The 18,537-nt window shown below is 52.1% G+C and overlaps 2 protein-coding genes across 4 annotated transcripts; one reads left to right on the top strand and one right to left on the bottom strand.

Moving 5' to 3' along the window:
* Positions 1–218: 218 nt before the first annotated feature.
* BUD31 (BUD31 homolog) lies at positions 219–7,268 on the bottom strand. Of its 3 annotated transcripts, none has more exons than XM_034988415.1 (6): positions 7,070–7,261; positions 5,925–6,056; positions 5,387–5,507; positions 2,309–2,431; positions 1,909–2,075; positions 219–462 (listed from the first exon to the last, which is right to left on the bottom strand). In XM_034988415.1, the coding sequence occupies exons 3-6, from the start codon at positions 5,478–5,480 to the stop codon at positions 412–414; spliced, it is 435 nt and encodes a 144-aa protein (XP_034844306.1). In that variant the 5' UTR covers positions 5,481–5,507; positions 5,925–6,056; positions 7,070–7,261; the 3' UTR covers positions 219–411. The 3 variants fall into 3 exon arrangements, with proteins under 3 accessions (XP_034844306.1, XP_034844303.1, XP_034844304.1); XM_034988412.1 differs by having other exon boundaries at positions 374–462; positions 1,892–2,075; positions 7,070–7,268; XM_034988413.1 differs by lacking the exon at positions 7,070–7,261 and adding an exon at positions 6,971–7,055 and having other exon boundaries at positions 374–462; positions 1,892–2,075.
* Positions 7,269–7,404: 136 nt separating this feature from the next.
* Positions 7,405–17,894, top strand: PDAP1 (PDGFA associated protein 1). Its single transcript, XM_034988411.1, has 6 exons — positions 7,405–7,535; positions 10,441–10,532; positions 11,848–11,958; positions 13,539–13,660; positions 15,916–16,067; positions 17,169–17,894. The coding sequence occupies exons 1-6, from the start codon at positions 7,523–7,525 to the stop codon at positions 17,225–17,227; spliced, it is 549 nt and encodes a 182-aa protein (XP_034844302.1). The 5' UTR covers positions 7,405–7,522; the 3' UTR covers positions 17,228–17,894.
* The last annotated feature ends 643 nt before the right edge of the window (positions 17,895–18,537 follow it).

Genomic DNA, 18,537 nt, shown 5'->3' with positions numbered 1-18,537 from the left:
AGCAGCCTGACCCACCTTGGCACGCCATCTCTGGTCATCCTCGTCTGGGAGGTGGTCGTCCCCATCCCGGATGAGGAAAGTGAACTTGCTCAGTCACACAGCACCTACAAGGTGGAGTCAGGACGGAGGCCCAAGGGCGACCGGTTTCTAGGGCCTGGCACTCGCCCACTGGGGTCCACAGTCCACTGGCTCTCAGAAAGAATGAATGCAGGACCCAGAAGGTTTAAAAATTTTATTCCTACAAATCACAGCTGAGAAACACCAAAGCCTTTACATATAGAGACCATGCTCCAACTCAGGCCAGGAGCACTGCTCTGCGAGAAGAGCTGCTCCCAGGAAAGGGGGTGGCGCGACAGGCAGAAACCCGTAAGTCCCAAGTTCAGGGTGAAGACGGGTCAGGTCCTCAGGGCCTCAGCCGGAGCAGCCCCGGCAGCCGCAGTGTGTGCACTCGATGATCCGGCCCTGCAACAGAGGACAGCTGAGATGCTGCGCTCCTGCCACGCCCCCCTCGTCCCCCGCAACGGGGGGGGGCAACTGGACATTCACTGTCTACAGGACGCTCCTCAGAAAATCTTCGTGACAGATACAATCATGCTGCTGACACTGAAGCTATACCTCTGTGTGCTGAATTTATGCACACTGTACGTACTTGACCCCCAAAAAGTAAAAAAAAAATCTGTGAATGATTCTTGTTTCCTGAATTGAGCATGACCTACCCTGCAGTCAGCTGGAAGTGGGTCTGCTACTGCTCAGGGGGCTCAGGGCCTCTGGGCTGGGGAACATTCTAGTGGGGGCACAGGGGCAGAGGATGTGCACCGGAATCTGAATGGCAGCAGAAGGGTCTTGTCTCTTGGGCCAGGTGTGCCCGGATGTCTGGCTGAGGGCCTGCCCAACAGACAGAAGGCCCTACAGCAGTGGTCTGTGTATACTTTCCTTTATTCTCTTTTTTGGAGGAGTAAGACCCTTACCTAAACGAACAAGATTAGATGGTGAAACTCAACTAAATCAAAAACAGGATCTACTCTGGCCACAGGGCTGGGGCAGTACCCCCAACCAAATGCCACCACAGAATCTGGGGGGGGTGTGGTGGCTTCCGCCATTCCACCACCTCTCCATGCCATCAGAAAACTGACACCCAGATTCTTCCCTTAAGGAAGAATTTGATGTCCTTGGGCCCTCATTCGATGTCCACTGCTCCCTGACTTTACAGATGACTCAGGGAGACAGAGCTGCCTGCTGAGCTAAAGCCCTTGGTCCAGAGTTTTATAAACCAGAACTGGTCTGCAACATCAAGGGACTGGTGATGAGGCACCTGTGTGACAGGTGGCCCCCTGGGAGGTGGGCAGTCTGGCCTGCCCGCCCAGCTGGGCCCACCATGGTCAGCCAAGGGGCCGCACTCAAAGACGACCATGGCCTATGTCCCAGGAACCACCTCCCTCCCTCTGCAATTCCATTTCAGAGAGGCTGACGCTGTCAGCTCAGCAACTGCATGTGCAGCACTGTTCCTGAGCTGCCCAGTGAGTTTTAGAACAAAGTTCTGACAGAAGAAATACAACGGAACACATCTGAGGAGAAGGCCTGGAGAAAAGGGTACCTGGGGTGAGCATGCTCCCCTGACTCAGCCCTCCCCACCACCTTGGGGGTGGGTGTTCTCACCCCCACTTCCTATGTGGGGAAGGAATTCAATAACTTGCCCAAGGGTGCAGTTGGCCCCCAGACCTAACACACGACTGTTGCCACACTGCCCAGCATGGACTGCTCAGGAGAGGGACTCACTCCCTGGGGCATGGCCAGCAGGACAGTCAGCAAAATCATGTTCGATCCCTTGCGGTCAACTAGGGCGGACTTCCGAACTGAAAAAGTGACCTCAAACTCGATCATCAGACATTACAGGGGTAGAGACGTTACCACTTCCAGCTTGCTTTTGGGGACCCGGCAAATGCAGTTTGTTCCAAAATTGGTGTCCCGTGTCTGAATGCAGCGCAGGCAGCATAAGTTCTCATAGCCCTGCTTTTTCCACTTTGCTATCAGATTTTTATCTGCATAGCCTTCTTTAATACAGTATTCATATAGTTCTGTCAAAAAGAAGGGAAAGGGCATCAGACCATGGTATCACAAAGCTTCCCCAGCCCCGGCCCATCACTACTCTTCACTAGAAAGAATATTTAGCCAACGCCGACCCCTCCCCGCTTTTTTTTTTTTTACCAGTAAGAAAACTTGACACTTGCTGAGGTTGCAAGAACAAGAACCATGAAATAAATGTGAAAGCTACTCAAGTTGGGGAGGCCGAGAGAATTTAGTTCATTACCTCTGCTTATGGCTTTCCTCTTGTAAAAGAGGTCAAAAATATACCGGGTTTTTTGGTGGTGGATCCTGAAGATAGGCCACAGAGATTCCACTTTCCTCTTTCCCTCATGAGGTTCTGTTTCAGCTGCAGAGAAAAAGGTGTCTTTGTTTTCTTGTGGCAGGTAGTGTTCATTGCACAGGATGCAGTGTTGTTGTTTTTTTTTAATTTTTATTTTTTTAAAGATTTTATTTATTTGACACAGAAAGACATAGTGAGAGAGGGAACACCAAGCAGGGGGAGCGGGAGAGGGAGAAGCAGGCTCCCCGCAGAGCAGGGAGCCCGATGTGGGGCTCCATCCCAGGACTCTGGGATCATGACCTGAGCCGAAGGTAGACGCTTAACAACTGAGCCACCCAGGCACCCCCCTTTTTTTTAATAACCAGGAATAAAGAATAAATCCTACTTCATACCCTCTAGGTTGGCTATCATCAAAAAGACCATCACAAGTGTTGAGGATGTAGGAAAATTGGATCACAGGCCGCTGGTGGAAGTGTAACATGGTGCAGCCTCTCTGGAGAATAGGCTCTTGACTTTAAAGATGGCTCTTCCCCAGGAAGTTAAAGTTACCATAAGCCCTAGCGGTTCTCCTGCTGGGTATATAGCCCAGAGAACTGAAAACACACATGCCCACAAAAACTCTCATGAATGTGCAAGCAGCAGTATTCACAACAGCCAAGAAGTAGAAACAATCCTGGCATCCATCAGCTGATGAATAGATCAACAAAACCTACCCACACCATGAAGAATCATTTAGCCAGAACAAGAAATGACCTGCTACAACACGGATGAACCTTGAAAACATGATGCCAAGTGAAAGAAACTAGTCCCCAAAGCCCCCCTACTAGATGATGATGTACAGAGAAAGTAGACGAGTGGTTGCTCAAACTGGGAGAGCTGGGGAGAAGGGGGTAACTACCAAAGGGTGCAGGGTTTCTTCAGGAGGTAAGGGTTGCCCAACTCCGAATACACTGAACACTGTATAAGGGCAAATTTTACAAAATAGGACTTCAATCTCAATAGAGCTGTTATTTTAAAAGATAAAAAAATAAGCCACATGACTTAAACAGGATTGTTTCAAGTGGCAAGTCTCTTTCTGTTAGCAGTTACAAGTTGATCCTTGTCTACCACCTCCACTCAGTTTTTAGAGCAGAGGAGAAAGATAAGGAGTGGTCAAGAAAACTGTACCTCCATTTCTCAAACTTTGGGGCCATGCTATTACTTAAGATGTAGAGTTCACCTCCACACACAGGATTCTGTGATCCGAGCAAAAGGCAGGTGTTGCGGACTGAGCAAGTGGACACCGTGCCTGCTGCGGCCGAGGCCCTGCTCTGGGTGCTGAAGACACAGCAGTGGGGCAGGCAGAGCAGCTCTGGGGTGGCATTCCCGGGGAGGGAGGCGGATCGGCACGCGGGGCTAAGTGGTAAAGGCCACAAAAAAGAAGAGAAAACAGAAGGGGAAGTGGGGACTGACATTTTATACAGGTGATCAAAGAAGGCACAAAGGGACATCTGATCAGAGTCCTCAAGAAACAAGGGGGGTGCTGGGTGAAATGGGGGAAGGGGGTCACAGGTGCAAGCTTCCAGTTATAAATAAATCCTGGAGAATGGTGACTACAATTTACAATACTGTATTGTGTATTTATAAGTTGCTAAAAGAGAGAGACCTTAAAAGTTCTCACAAGAAAAAGAAAAAACTGTGAGGTAATGGATCTTAAATTATTGTCAATCATTTCATAATATATACATACATCAAATCACATAGAGCTAAAACATAAAATGTTTTATGTCAGTTAGATCTCAATTAAAAAGGTGGGGGGCAAACATGCTTATAAGGCATCTGGAAGCAGAGCCTTCCTCCCTGTGCTTTTGTCATTTCTCAATCTTTTAATCAAAGCAGCGCTCCCATTTTTAAAAAATCCCTTTTGGACCCATTTTCACAAGACCATGTGAACATTCTTGGACGTTGTTTTATACAGGTTCACACACAAAGTGGAAAGCGCCTTTCAGTGGGTGATGTGGAGTCCTGCCCCAGTGAGTGTAGGAAGAGAGGCCAGAGATATGGGCATCACAGCATAGACTAGATCTAGATTCCTGCCACTTGGTGAATGCCAAAAACTTTGAAAGAAATGTTCGATTAACTTCAAAAGCTCAGCAACAATTCTTTTAAAATGTTAATTCTTTAAAAAACTAAATGTCTGTTATTTGTTTATGCTTGATTTTCAAATAGTTTAAAATCCTTACAAAAGCAGTTATTTAGGGGTGCTGGGGTGGCTTAGTCGGTTGAGTGTCCCACTCTTGATTTCGGCTCAGGTCATGATCTCAGGGTTGTGAGATGGAGCCATGTATCGGGCTCTGTGCTGGATGTGGAACTTGCTTAAGATTCTCTCTCCCCTGCCATGACCCCCCAGGCCCCGCACTCTCTCTCTCTCAAAACATTAAAAAAAAAAAAAGCAATTGAGTAAGGGATCATACTGAGATCCTATAAGGCCAACAGATGCTCGTGGCTTCAGGTAAGATTTCTAAAAAGACACTACACTGATTAATCAAGTTCAAGATCATACAGCATTTTGAGGAAACTGAACATGGTACATTCTGGAAAACTAGCAGATAATGCAAAAACAAAGTGGTGAAAACCGTGTCAGAGACCAGCAAGAAAAGTCTGGATAAAACTCTTAACGGAAAATGTGAACATGAAAAAGGACAGGATTTTCCAAGTAAACATTTTGTAAGACTCTAAATAGGTACTTAACCAGAACAGTAAGTAATTAGAGGTAGACTATCCAATCTTTATTCTCTAAGACTTTTATATCAAAGTTGGCCCCAAAATGTCTTTGAGGACCTTTTCATTAGTGCCATCTTATTTTCCAGAACTCCTAATATTCTGAGTTAATAAGCAAACAAAACAGGTCAGTGTCTGGAGGCCACAGTGGGGCTGTCTATGCCCATGTGATACCCGCATTTCTGCCTGGCCCCTGGAGACATCGAAGCCTGTGACTCTTAGACACAGCTCACCCAGTTAGAAACTCCCCCACTTACTTACCTTCTCTCATCTTTTGATCCAATTCATCCAGTGTTGGTTCGATCAACTCCCAACCATCTGGGGGAGCTTTCCGGCTCCTTTTCACTTTGGGCATTTTTTCTACAAGATAATTTGCAAAGATCTGGAGAAGGGGGAGAAATTAAATGGATTGGTTTCTGAACCTGAGCTCCCCAAAGGCCTTCACCAGCTACCCTTTTGGTGCACATTCCCTTCCCTAAATTTGTTTCCTCATCTGTAAAATGGGAACACTAGAATCTAGAAGATTTCATTATAATTATATGGAACATGCCTGCATTAAATGTGTTTAGTAGATTTTTCCCGTTATCCTTAACATCACCTATGAGCCTGGCCCTGTACTGGATGTTGGGAACAAAGAACAAGCAGTAAGACACAACTTCTGTCATTGGGAAGGTGACATTCTAGCACGGAAACAGTGAGAAGGTAATTACAATACAGTGTGAGAAGGCCTGTGGTTGGGAGAGCTGAGAAAACGAGGGTTTAAAAGGGAAAAAGATGGTATAGAGCCAAAGCACCTTACCGTCTGCGTCCCAAGAAGTATAACAGAAAGACCTCTGGTCTCTTCAGTTACAGGCTTAGGTTCTTGTCCAACTCTACCAATTACTCTGTGACTTTTGGGAGGTCACCTTCCCCTTCAGGTCCTCAGTCTTGTCTGTAAAATGAGGGCAGTGAATTAGCTGGACTGCAAAGAGTCTCTGAAACCCAACAAAGACATTACATAAAGGCAAAGTCATTATAAAGCCTCTACAATAGGCCAGTACAAATCCAGAGAAAACATTTTTCAAGCCACGTAGCATTTCCTAGCTGGCAAAGAGGATTCCGGTTAATTATCTCCTATTTTGAAGCACAGCAGACTCCTCTCTCCCAAACTCAACCAGTCCCTCCCTTTTGTGGGGTGCCTGACAGTTTACAAAGTACCCCAGCACCGGGCGCGCGCGCACACACCCCCCCAGGCTCCTTTTCATGAATTCTCCATTAGCGACCTTACAGGTGAGGAATGAAACTTCTAGAGGTAAAGTCCGGGTCACAACAGCTGAGAACTGGCAGAGTATGATTCTGATTGGGAGGCTCCTGACTCCCAAATCTGTGGTCTTTGCACGTGTCTCCCCTGCGCTGCAGCTACAGATGGCCAGAACCTGGACCCTACCCCAGCGCGCACGAGCCGAGAAGACAAAAATACGGGATGACCACTTTGCTATGAGTCAGGGAAATTCGAGAGCCCTGGTCCATGTGTTACCAGGGGAGGTAACAGGTAGGAGGCACCTGGATCAAGAGGTGGCAGCGCTCGGGAGAAGAAACGAGTGGAAAGGCGTTCGGAGCTTGGCAGGGACAACCTGAGGGTCGGGATAGTAGGAAAGGCTCCTAGAGACCACGGCATCTGAACCGGGCTTACAAGAACAAACAGTATTTAGACAGAAAACGTTCTCGGCAGAGAAAAGAGAGGGAGGAGGGGGTGCCTAGAAACAAGAAAATCCCCAAATCTCCTATTCTCTGGGCAGAACGAGCGAGGCGCCACCTCCTCTCGGGAACTCACTCTGACCTCCCGCTCCAGAGGCCCGAACCCACCCCTGTCCAGCCGCTCCGATCGCTTCTGGGCCAGTGCAGACCTCCGATTCCTGGTCCTAGCCGTTACCAAAGTACTGGAGAATACAGAAAAGGGCTCACCTGAAAACCCGTCACCGTCAGCCGCCGCTTCTCTCCCGACGGCTTCCGCTTCCCAGGTGATAGCTTCCGGCTGGGGTCCTCGCGGAGCCCCTCCCCACCTCGCGCGGAGATTGCGTCACCTTAGGTGTCCGCAGTTTTGCCTGTATATAATTTTACAGCCGCTGTTGCCTTTTGCCCTCAAATTCCGCGGGGAGACCGGCAGGCTCACGCGTCTCCCCGGGGCGGGGGGGCCGGAGGCACTGTTGCCGGGGTAGCGTGCAGGCGAGCTTAGACTCAGGCGACGCGCGGGACAGTCTCCGTGCGCCGGCTTCCCTGAGGTCCCCGGCCCTCGCGGCGGCGGCGGCGGAGCGCTGAGGAAAACTGAGCCGGTCGGAAGAAGTCGAGCCCGAGGTGTTTCCGGTTCCGGTGTCAGTTCGAGGCGCCGCCGCCGCCGCCGCAGCCGCTGGAGCCGCGATGCCTAAAGGAGGTGAGGGGCGAACGCGCGTGGCCCGCGGGCCTCGAGGGGCTGCCCGAGTCCGGCAGCCGCTGTTCATTCAGCCCGCGGGCGTCTCGGAGAGTGGCGCAGAGGGAGGGCGTCCGCGCCGGCTGAGGGCCAGGTGTGGGCCTCGACGCCCAATTGTCCGAATGGAGAAACTGAGGACCGGAGTGGCCACGAGCCCCTCCTTCGTGGGTCTGGGGAGACTCCGAGGCTCCGGGTCTTCGCCGACACGGAAGGCCGGATCTAGGGCGCACTGCTCCTGGCCTGGGGGAGCGGGAGTTTCCTCCCGCTTCTAGCCGGGGACTGAGTCACCGCGTCCCGCGCCTGTGCCGGGCCCTCTGCCTTGCGCGCAAAACGTGGGCCCTCTCGAGCTCTGGGCGAGCTGGGCCTGCCGAATGAGACCTAACTTGATGCTCTCGAGCCTGGCCGACTTGGCTTTGACCGCGCCTATTCGTCAGCGGCTCCATGTGTGCTTTTCAGCCAGTTGCTTCGTCTCTCTGTGTTTGGGTTTTCTCATTTGCAAACCGGGCTTATGATTGTACCTACCTCATAGTACAGGTGGGAGGCTTAAACTGGGTAATCCACGTGGAGGGCGCATCACAGTTAAGCGCCCATTAAGCATTATTTGCAGGGTTTTGTCAGTTTCTTGGCCAAGAAAATAGAGGATCCACGGTAGACCAGTCCTTCATTGTCTTTTCCCTAAGAGTCAGAAGTTCTTGAAGTCTAGCTGTGTCACTTGGAAGAAATCACTTAATTCCAGCCTGTTTTTCTCATCTGGAGCACCTGGCTAATAACCCTTAGCTTGGAGAGCTGGAGGTAGAGGTCGTAACAAAATGCACTCAAAGTGCCCGGCGAACTCCTGGCACAGAACAGATGTTCGGTTAATAGCGGTAGCTCATGTGTCATGTTGGTTGAGATGCTTCAGCCCACAGGAAATCTACTTGGAGTTCTTTCAAACCTAAATGACTTCCTGATTTTACTTGCAGAGATATTGGGGGTTACAGAGCCGAATCCATTCAAACCTACCTCCCTACCGATTTCATCTGTGGTAGGAAGAGCCCTGTCTCTTCCATTTTTCTCAGTCTTGTGTTCTGCAAAAGGAGGGTGCTAATTGAACCCTTTCGGTTCCAGAATTCTGGCTCTAAGGGTCCTATTTCATAGATACTTTGAGCCAAGGTTGGAGGTTAGAATTAGAAAATCCTAAATATCTTGGTTAAGTGACTTGATCTTTGGCTTGTGAAAAGCTTCATGGGCAGATACGATTTACATTTCTTGCTTGTGTTGATTTGCTTGAAAAGCAAAACAAAAGACTTCTTTTATTTTAAAGTATAAAGTTCTCTGAGAGAAAAGGATGCCCTCTTGTTTCCGCTGTATAAATGTGAAACACTTTTAAAGGCAGGAGCAGTTTTTGATAAAAGTTATGGTAGGCCAAGCTAAGGTCAGTCTCCCCTAGCCAGGTGTGCTGGATGAGAGCCTATAGTAGCCAGTTTTGAGTTTTGACTACTGCCTGGAATCTTAAGAGGGCAAGAAAGGGTGTTGGTTTTTGTTTTTGTTTTTTTTTAAGCGGCAGGCTTGATCTCTCAAAATAGGACTTTCATGAGCATAGACTGAGACACCCCTGGGAACCCAGGTAGTCATTAAAAATGGGTGGTGTGGTCTGTAGCAGCCCAATTACAGCTTTGCAGCTGCTGTCTAGGAAATAAGAGGAGGTTGGTTTCTCTGCTCCTGGCTCTGGAGTCCAGAGGAGCCCTGGCCGTCTAATTACAGATTCTCTACACTCAGTGAGACACTCTCTGGAAGTCAGCTGGGCCGAAGCTTCCAGAAGAGGTGGGGATGGATTGAGGCCACAACCCCCAGCATCCTCCAGGACCAGCAGAGCAGGTGCCATCCTGCTATAAAACTGGCTGATGGCTTTCGCAGGGGTCAGTCTTTTGTCTTCGCTCAAGAGGGTCAGACTGTAAAACTGATACTCTTAGATGAGCTTTAATTTACAGTCACATTTTTAACTGTTAGAAGGTAGTCGGCTTCATTCTCAGCTTTAACTTTGCCGGCTATGCTGCTTACTCCAAGCAGAAGAAAGTTTTCAGTAGGTTTTAGGTTTTTTCTTTCTACCATACCACTTAGGTGAACGTGAAGTATTTTATTATATCTCTGACATTTACAGTAAATCACTGATGTGGTCAGTGGCTTTGTTTTTTTCCTCCTGCCAAAATACTCTATTAGAAAAATAACAAATGTAGCGTATGTTTCTGTAGTGCTTATTCAATGCCAGGCACCGTTCCAAGAGCTTTACACATGTTAAGTTCGTTCGCCTGAAAACTCTAGGAGATAAGAACACGGATGGAGAAACGGAGACTCAGAGGTTAAGTACCTGCCAAAAGCTAGCAAGTGGTAGAGCTGAGATTTGAATCTTAAGTGTCTTGTCCGCAGAGCAGGACCAGCTGTGACTCCTCATAGGTTTATTCTGAGGATCAGATGAGTGGATGACTGTGACAGAACATTTAAAAACCACTGTAGTCACAGTAGGATGTGAGTGTTACATGTTCTGACTGCATTTGGGTGCACTGTGTGTGGTTTCTAAGGGACCGTGGGATTTGGCCAGTTACTGTGTGTGCTGTGCCCTCCCCCATATCCTCCCCTTGGGTCTCATTTGTAGGAAGCTACATGCAGCACACAGTTGGGGCTGCCTCAGGTGGTCACATGTTGCTCCTTTGGTCCCTTTGAACATGTGAAGGTAGGAGAGTATAGGTTTGGGTGGTGCTGGGTGAGGGGTGGGGGAGGACTCTGCAGCCTCTGATGAGAGCACCTCAGGCAGGACACAGCCCCCTGGGGCTCAGGGCAATCAAGGAAGCCAATTCCCTCCCACCATCCTAAACTGCCAATCTTTGTGCAGGGAGAAAGGGAGGCCACAAAGGCCGGGCAAGGCAGTACACAAGCCCTGAGGAGATCGACGCACAGCTCCAGGCTGAGAAGCAGAAGGCCAGGGTGAGTACGTGCCTGTCCAGGCCACTGGAGTGGCCCAGGGTGGTTTCCTGCCTCTTTGGCATCCAGAGAGGCCAGGCAAAGACCACCTATTTCCTAGGAAGAAGCCAGCACCTGAGGTTCGGGGTGGGGGTGGGGCGTGGACAGCAGGCAGGTGTCCCAGAATAACCGACAGTGAAGAGGAGAGCCATCTTTGATTGAATCAATTAGAACTTTGTTCTTTTAGCGGTGATTGCCTTAGTGGGTCTCTGTTCTTGGCCCTGTGTTCCTGCTTTCTGGGAGCTGTCCTTCCGCCAGGCTCAGCCCATCCGCGGCTCAAGCTCCCAGCAGTCCCCATTTGTTTGCTATAGCCATGCCAGACCTCTTGCCAGACCCAGCATGACATGATGCCCTGCCTTCCCACACCCCCAGCAGGCAAAGTACTGTTCGTTTTTCCAGGCCTTGCCGAACGTCATCTTCTCTGTGACTCTCACTGAAGCTGTTCACCCTTCGCCTCTAGTCTGAGCTTAGTAGTTCACTATACTCTGTTCCTGCAGTGTTTTTTCCAGCCTGTTGTCAGGAAATAGAATGTTTCCATCATCGTTGATGTCCACATCCCTGACTACACCATTAGATCTGCCCCTGGATAAGGGCCGAGAAGAGCATAGTCAGGCCCGATGAGTGACACAGCTGTGAAGTGCCTGGGAGCCCCTAGAAGGGAGGGGCCACATGTTCTGGGAGAGAGGGGAAGAGGGCCTGACGGAGGGGCGGGCAGCTAAACAGGACCTTGGAGAATGTGTGGGCAAGTGCTAAGGGGGAAGGACCTACTGTTTTTGTTAGGAATAGTTTTGGTGGGAAGCAAGAAAAGTGGAAGAAAGCGGCATGTTGGGTGTTGTCTTAGGAAGCCAATGCAGCAAGGCCTCTGCATGGGCAGGTTGGAGTGGCTGGCCTGCCATTAACTGTGGGAGTGGAAAGCAGAGGAGGACTGGCTCAGGATTTGGCAGCTGCGTGTGGCAGCTGGGGAAGCAGGAGGGGAGCTGCGCAGGACTGTGGTTTCCAGCCCCACAGCTGAGTTTTTCTGACCCTGGGAGATGAACTTCTCCCCCAGGTTGGACTGTGGGAATGGCTTTCAGGCTGTGGAGCCGAGTAGATAGGCTGCCTCTGACCCAGGTCCCCTACTAGGAGCCAGGGTCTCAGAGTAGGACCCTTCTCCTACTTGGTCCCAGCCTTCTGGGGCTTAATTTCTCTGGGTCCACAGTCTGGAGGTGATGGGAGCAGGGGTCACAGTCTAGGGGGTTTGTGCATTTTTGATTTTGCAGGTTGTCCATTTCTGAAACAGGAAGAAGAGGAACAAGGAGAAGAAGGTGGAGATGGGGCTGCAGGTGACCCCAAAAAGGAGAAGAAATCCTTAGACTCAGATGAGAGTGAAGATGAAGACGACGATTACCAGGTACTCCGTTTGGTAGAGGCCTGGGACTTGGACTCATTCAGTCAGCAAACGTTGATCGAGTGCCTTTTGATTACCATTTCCAATGGTAGATGCGGACAGAGTCCTTGCTCAGAAGGAGTTATGTTCTAATAGGGAGTTACAATAAGGAAGTAAACGCACAGCATAATTTCAAGTAGTGGCAGGTATTATGAACAAGATGGACTGTGATCATGAGGACGTGGCTTTCAAACTGAGATCTGAACAAAAGGGCTGGAGCCAGGTGTGTGAAAATAACCGTGCAGAGCAGTCCGGGCGGCTGGGTTAGCACACTCGGGGGCCCTGGGGTGGGAACAGGAGCAGCAGGAGGCTGCTGGGGCATGTGCCTTGGTGGATGCAGAGAGGAGTGGCTAGGGAGGAGAGAAGAGGGGTTCGCAAGGGCAGCTCCTGTGTGGCACTTGAAGGGGTTTGGGTTTCACTGTTGTGGGTGGGGGGCAGCTGGTGGAGGCCTTGAAGTGGGAGGGAGAGATGACCAGATTTGCTTTTGAAAGGTGGTTTTGGCTTCTCTGCAAAGAGTAAATCCTAGGGTGTTGAGGTTATAAGCAGGGAAATGGCAACAGGTCTCCAGACAAGAAACTGACTTGTGTTGGGATGGAGGCAGTGGCTGTGGAGACGAGTGGGCAGATTCACACCACGTTTTAAGAGATGGGCTCATTGGGGTTTGCCGAGGAGTGGCTGCAGGGGCTGAGGGAAGGAGGCATAAGGCTATGGCCTAAGGATGGTTGGAAGGAGCAGAGTGCGTGAGGCACGTTCACTTTGCGATGTCAGTGGAGGCGTTTACAGGTAGCTGGATTGGCTGTTGGTGTCTGGAGCTCTGTGTCAGATTCACTGCTGTTTGGAAGCTGTCTCCTTGGTCACTTAAAGAGAAAAGCTGGGCTCAACATGACCTGAAACTTGGACCCAGCCTGTTACGTTGAGGACTTGTGCTCTTGCTGAACTTCCCCCAGGGGAGGTGGGAGGTGCAGCTTACTAGAACTGATTGTGATCTCGTGGCTCATTCTCAAGTCATTTCCGTCCCCTCAGCTGAGATGGCTGGGAGTTGGAATTGGTCCTGAGAACATCCTTGGCCCGGCCTGCCCCGGGGATCCAGCAGTGCTGTTGCCGTCATCCGTGAGATTCCATGGAAAACTGCTTGCAGGGGCCGGGCTTGCAGTGGGGGCATAGTGCTCTGTGTTGAGAGCTTGTGAGTTGGGCTTGGGTTCTCAGCTCACCTGCTGTCTACTTCCTGGTTGGCCTTAGGCAAGTTAGTTAGTCCTGTGTCTGTTCTTTCACCTCCAAAACAGAGAATAATCCCTGGTTGCTGGGACTCGGCATAGATTGGGCTCTAGTCGTGTGCACTCACCGTCCTTGTACCTCCCAGGCTGGTGAAGACTCTCCTGAGTGCTATTCCCACTGTGAGGCTCAGACCGAGCATCATGTTGGGCCGGGGGGTGGAGCAGGAGTTTGTCCCCGTCCAGGTGGGCTGTTGGGAGATGGTGGGAGTGGCCCTCAGGGGCTCTGCAGGACTAAACTTCTCCAACAGCCAGCTTCTTGTCCCATCTTAGCAAAAGCGCAAAGGCGTGGAGGGGCTCATCGACATCGAGAACCCTAACCGGGTGGCACAGACAACCAAAAAGGTCACACAATTGGACCTGGATGGGCCCAAGGAACTTTCAAGGAGAGAACGGTAATCACTGCTGCTGGGCTTGGGACCTGGGCATGTGGGCAGGGGGCTGGCCTGCGGGCCGGGGCAGAGTGGGGGCGTGGCTGAGGCGCTCAGATCCCCTGCCCTTGCCTCCTGGGCTCTGAGGTTCCCAGTGACTGGGTCGGGGCTCCAACTACAGCATTTATTTTTGTTTCATCTTATTCCCCAAAGGCTCTATAGAAGCTTCTCCAAAAACACAAAACAAAAATAATTTTTTTCTACCCAGCAGGGAAAAATAGAACAACAGATTCGGACCTGAGCGTTGCACTTGAAGTAATGCCCAAGGATACGGACGGTTATTCTATAGTCCCTTCCTTCAGGGCACCCCGTTCCAGGGACACTTCCCTTCTCCGGCCTGATCTGACCATTGCTGGCCTGCATTCTTCTGGTGTCACTGCCATGGGTTGTGGGAGAAGGCAGCACAGTGCAGAGAGGTGTACTGGCTGCCTGAGGGCTCCCCAAGTCCCAGGTGGAAATGGAGCTGCGGACAGCCTCCTCTGGGTTGTGTGAGGGTCTCAGTCCAGTACTGGAGTGCTCTGCACATGGCCATTGCTTGACAAGTAGTGCCCTGACTCTGGATGGCCGCCGGCTGATACCAGGGGCCTTACAAGAGGTTGAAGTTCTCTAGGGAAAACTGCCCTATTTTTTTTTTTTCCTTCCTGGGCTGCTAGGATTTTTTTTTTTTAAAGAAGTTTAGTCTTTTTTTTTTTTTTTTTAAGATTTTATTTATTTATTTGACAGAGAAAGACACAGCGAGAGAGGGAACACAAACGGGGAGTGGGAGAGGGAGAAGCAAACTCCCTGCCGAGCAGGGAGCCCGATGCGGGACTCGATCCCGGGACTCCAGGATCATGACCTGAGCCGAAGGCAGTCGCTTAACCAACTGAGCCACCCAGGCGCCCGCTGCTAGGATTTAAATCTGCCTTCCTGTGCTAACATGGCTGAGGGGTCTAGAAAACCCCACAGGGAAGGCTCATGAGCTCAGGGTGTGATTAGAGGCCGCTAAGGATTCTAGCCTTCTGGTAGTTTCCCTCTCAACAGTAAAAAGGGGATCCTGTTGTTACCCCTGCTTTTTGAGGTTGCAGAGTGAAAGCCATAAGGTCCAGCATCCTGCCTGGCACTTAGCCTTCACTGAGGGGGCTTTGCAGAGCCTTTGGGTAGCCTTGCTCATCATTCCGGATGCCTCCAGGGCATACCCCCCTCTCCCCCCTGGGTTTGGATCTCTCCTGCTTAGCTTAGAGGCTCCTGGCTCTGCACCTACCTCCCAGGGTAGGATCTGCTGAGCTGAGAGGTATGCTAGTCTCATCTCTGTAGCACGTTTCTTATCCAGAGTCTCCTGACTTTCGGTGGCTGGCCTTCTCTCCTTCTGTCGGGCCTGTCCCCATGTTTTGTTTCTTATTACTCAGTGCTGTGTGCTGTGAAGACCTCCGGGAGGCCAGGTCCTTCCCCCAGGCTCCTGCTAGGCAGGGCTTCCCTGCCCCCTCCTCCAGTACTTGGCTCTTCCAGGAACCTGGTATAAGTGGGACCATCCAATAGCACAGTGAAAAGTGTGCCCACTCCAGTTCAAAATCTCAGGCCTGGGAGGAAGATCCTCCATCACCTCTTTCTCTATCTAGTGGGTTGGTGACTGACACCTTTGTCCTGTGGGATCCTAGCTCTCATTCCCACACCCTCTTCAGTGGGGGTTCATGCCCTGGAGGGCAGTCTCTTTCTTACACATCTGAGCTGCCCTGATTGAGAATGTGCTGTGTTCTGTTGACCTGAGATTGGGTGGGTGTGGTTCCCATCCGGGGCTACTTGGTCCACTCCCTTCTCTACCCCTCACAGAATGTGGTTTCCAGTGCCTTCCTCCTCCTGCTCATCTTTGGATACACTGTTCACTTGGTTTTTGAGCCTCCTTTCTCGCTGTGGACATGAGACCCTAGTTAGCACCCCCTTACCCCTCAGCACAGACATTGTTCACTCTGTGCTAAGCTCACCCCCATCCTCTGCTGTCTGGGGAAGCTGCTGCACCACTTGAACTTCCTCCAGCCCCTTAAGTCTGTCTGTCAGAGGTCCGGGCCCGTGCCTCTGCTTGTTTGGTGAGTGTCCATCATGAAGAGGGTATGCGGAGCCAGGGTGCCCTCCTCCACTTGGGCCCCAGGCCCGAGGACTTGGCTTCTATCCTGGCTTCCACATTCAGCTCAGCTGATAATGGTTGTGAAGATGTCCCCTGTGACACCATTTTATCCAAACAGAGAAGAAATCGAGAAGCAGAAAGCAAAGGAGCGTTACATGAAAATGCATTTAGCTGGGAAGACAGAGCAAGCCAAAGCTGACCTTGCCCGGCTGGCGATCATCCGGAAACAGCGGGAAGAGGCTGCCAGGAAGAAAGAAGAAGAGAGGAAAGGTAAGTGGTGAGCTCGTCTGGCTGCCTGACTCTGGTTCTGGGCAAGCCACCAAACCCTGCGCTTCAGTGTCCTCGTGTGGTGGGATGGGGTTGGGTTGTTGGCTGGAGACCCAGCCTGTGGGTACATGCGTGTGCCTTTCTCGTCACGTGGAGGTGGGCGTTCCTGCCCACCACATCCCGGGGTGCGGGGAGTGTCCAGCAGCAGCCCGGAGTCAGACTAGGGTTTGAGTCTAAGCAGAGCACCGTGCACAGCAGCCGACGGAAGCCGCAGGGATGCGGCTAGGGCATACCTTCAAGGTTGGACGGTCCTGCTAAGGTATCTGGTACCTTGTGTAGTGGGGAGAGCCGCCTCGGGTAACCGCTGTCCATCTGAGGGGCTTGAGAGGGTAGGGCAGGCGTAGGCTGGACCTCACACGCACCCCGGATGAAACCTGGCCCAGCTCTCCCTCTTCCGTGCTCTCCCTCCAGTGGGGTCAGAGGTTGGTGGCGGGAGCCGTGGGGAGTTGGTCTGGTTTATAGGAGCATTTGACTCAGGACTTTGCGCCTCCTGGTCTCACGCACCCCTCTGTACACGTGGGGCCACAAGAGCCCTTAGGGATCTGCTGTCCTGCCTCCTCACCAAATCATGAGGAAACAGGCCTAGAAGGGGGAGATCAGCTGCCCCAGGGTTGTCACACTACACTGGAGGTAGCCTGCTGTCCCAGCTCCCCACTGGTAGCTCTTTCTTCCCAGACCACAAGCAGGAAAGGCCTTGGAATGTTGTTGCTGGTCGGAGGCTGCAGCGCCCACGGGGAGAGGGTGTGATTGTGGGGTTTCGCCTGGGGGTGGTTAGAGGTTCCTCTTTGCCCAGTAGATTGTGTGGTGGGCTTGTGTCAGGGGGCAGCCCCCCAAATGTGACGGGAATGTCTGGACACCAGGGCGCAGTGGCTTCCACAGGAACCCTCTTCCCCCCGGGCCTGTTCCTCTGCCGGCTGAGCCCGTTGCCCCGAATGTTTTCTGTGGTCTTCGAGCCCTCAGTGCCGTGCTCCCGGGGTGTGCGGGCGCATGTGTGTCGGGGGGGTGGTGTCACGTTAACACCTGCCCTTCCCTTCCCGCCCTCAGCAAAGGATGACGCGACTTTGTCGGGAAAACGGATGCAGTCGCTGTCCCTGAATAAGTAGCATGGCCTGCGGGAGGAGGCGCCAGGGGTCCGGCCGCGCCGCCAGGCCCTCTGCCGAGTCTCGCCTGCCCCGTCCTGGCGCCGCCGCAGCAGCAGCCCCTCACGGCAAGGAGCCCCCGCAGCCTGGGGCCTCCTTCTCATCTTGGCACAGAAATTGTTTGGGGGGATGGTGGGGAGGGCTGGGGGGAGGGAGCGGCTGCTATCTTTGAGACAGAAAGATGCGGGACAGCATTTCATATGTAACCATTCGAATGTTTTTGCCGTTTTTAGAATTCAGAACTCTTGTTGGGGGTGCCTGGGAAGTGGGGTAAGAAGAGCTTCCATTTGTCCCGTAGGTTGCCTGGTAGGGGCTGATTGTGTGTGGGGGGGCAGCTGCTGACAAGTTTGCAACAACCGGCCCCGGTCTGTGTTGCCTGGGTGCTCACTCAGAGGGGCTGTCGTCTGGGAGCCCGTGCCCCTGGGTCCATGAGGGTCATGGCTCGTCCCCAGCCAGTCCCCTCTGCCCTTCCCCGCCCCATCCCCACCCTTCTGGCCAGCACTAGGGCCCATTCTTAACCCTCCCCGTTGATTATTTCAAGAAGCCTCTGTTTACTGTGCAGCACCCAGGCAAAACATACTCCACAAGTCCAACTTGTATATTTGGCAGATTAAACTTGACATTATCATAATCTTTGTTCTGTGATCCATTTTTGGGCCCTTGTGCCTGGGGGCCCTTTTCCCCAGCAGGGCATGGTGTTGCTCTCAGGCAGGCCTGCCCCACGAGGTTCGGGCAGCACCCAGCCGGGTGTGGGGACTGGTCCCTGGGCATCTGAGCTAGGAGAGACCTCGGGATAGAGTTCGTCCCTCCCCTCCTTTAACCCAAGTGTGGTAGACCCTAAGCCAGAGTGACCAGGGACCGGTCCACGGTCCATAGCACCAGCAGCATGCCTCCCTGTGATGCCCTCCACGTGCCCCTGGTGTTCAGTGTCAGGATTTCAGTGCTGGGAGGAGCATCCCAATACCTGGCATGACTGCCGGGCCTGACCTCATGCCATCCTTACCACCCTGGTGGGGATGGCAGCAGGGAAACTGAGGCTTAGCACCATCACGTGAGCTGCCTGCAGACTCGGCCACTGTGCCTGTTCCTGCTCCCGCACCCCTTCATCAGGGGCGCTCTGCCTTGTGAACACCAGCATCCTTTGCATACGGTCCTGAGAGGTCAGTAACCGGTGCCAAGCAGGGGTCTGGCCTGAGGTCAGAAAGGAGGATTTAGTGGCAGAGATGGAGTTGGGCCCCTGACTTCCAGGGATCCTGCCACGCCCCCTGGGCTTG

This window comes from Mirounga leonina, unplaced genomic scaffold (assembly GCF_011800145.1).
Source record: "Mirounga leonina isolate KUSES-001 unplaced genomic scaffold, KU_Mleo_1.0 Mir_454, whole genome shotgun sequence".
In the NCBI taxonomy this organism is placed as follows: Eukaryota; Metazoa; Chordata; class Mammalia; order Carnivora; family Phocidae; genus Mirounga; species Mirounga leonina.
Note: the sequence above shows the minus strand (reverse complement) of the source record. Positions and strands in the feature narration are given on the sequence as shown.

What these genes read in the sequence shown, in the direction of transcription:
- PDAP1 (XM_034988411.1), top strand. An exon ending in ATGAAGACGACGATTACCAG is followed by an intron (nt 11,959 to 13,538) that starts GTACTCCGTTTG and finishes GTCCCATCTTAG; the next exon opens with CAAAAGCGCAAAGGCGTGGA. An exon ending in GAAAGAAGAAGAGAGGAAAG is followed by an intron (nt 16,068 to 17,168) that starts GTAAGTGGTGAG and finishes TCCCGCCCTCAG; the next exon opens with CAAAGGATGACGCGACTTTG.
- BUD31 (XM_034988412.1), bottom strand. Translation starts at nt 5,480, where the DNA reads ATGCCCAAAGTGAAAAGGAGCCGGAAAGCTCCCCCAGATGGTTGGGAG. An exon ending in GAGGAAAGCCATAAGCAGAG is followed by an intron (nt 2,076 to 2,308) that starts GTAATGAACTAA and finishes TCTTTTTGACAG; the next exon opens with AACTATATGAATACTGTATT. An exon ending in GTGGTAACGTCTCTACCCCT is followed by an intron (nt 463 to 1,891) that starts GTAATGTCTGAT and finishes CCTCTGTTGCAG; the next exon opens with GGCCGGATCATCGAGTGCAC.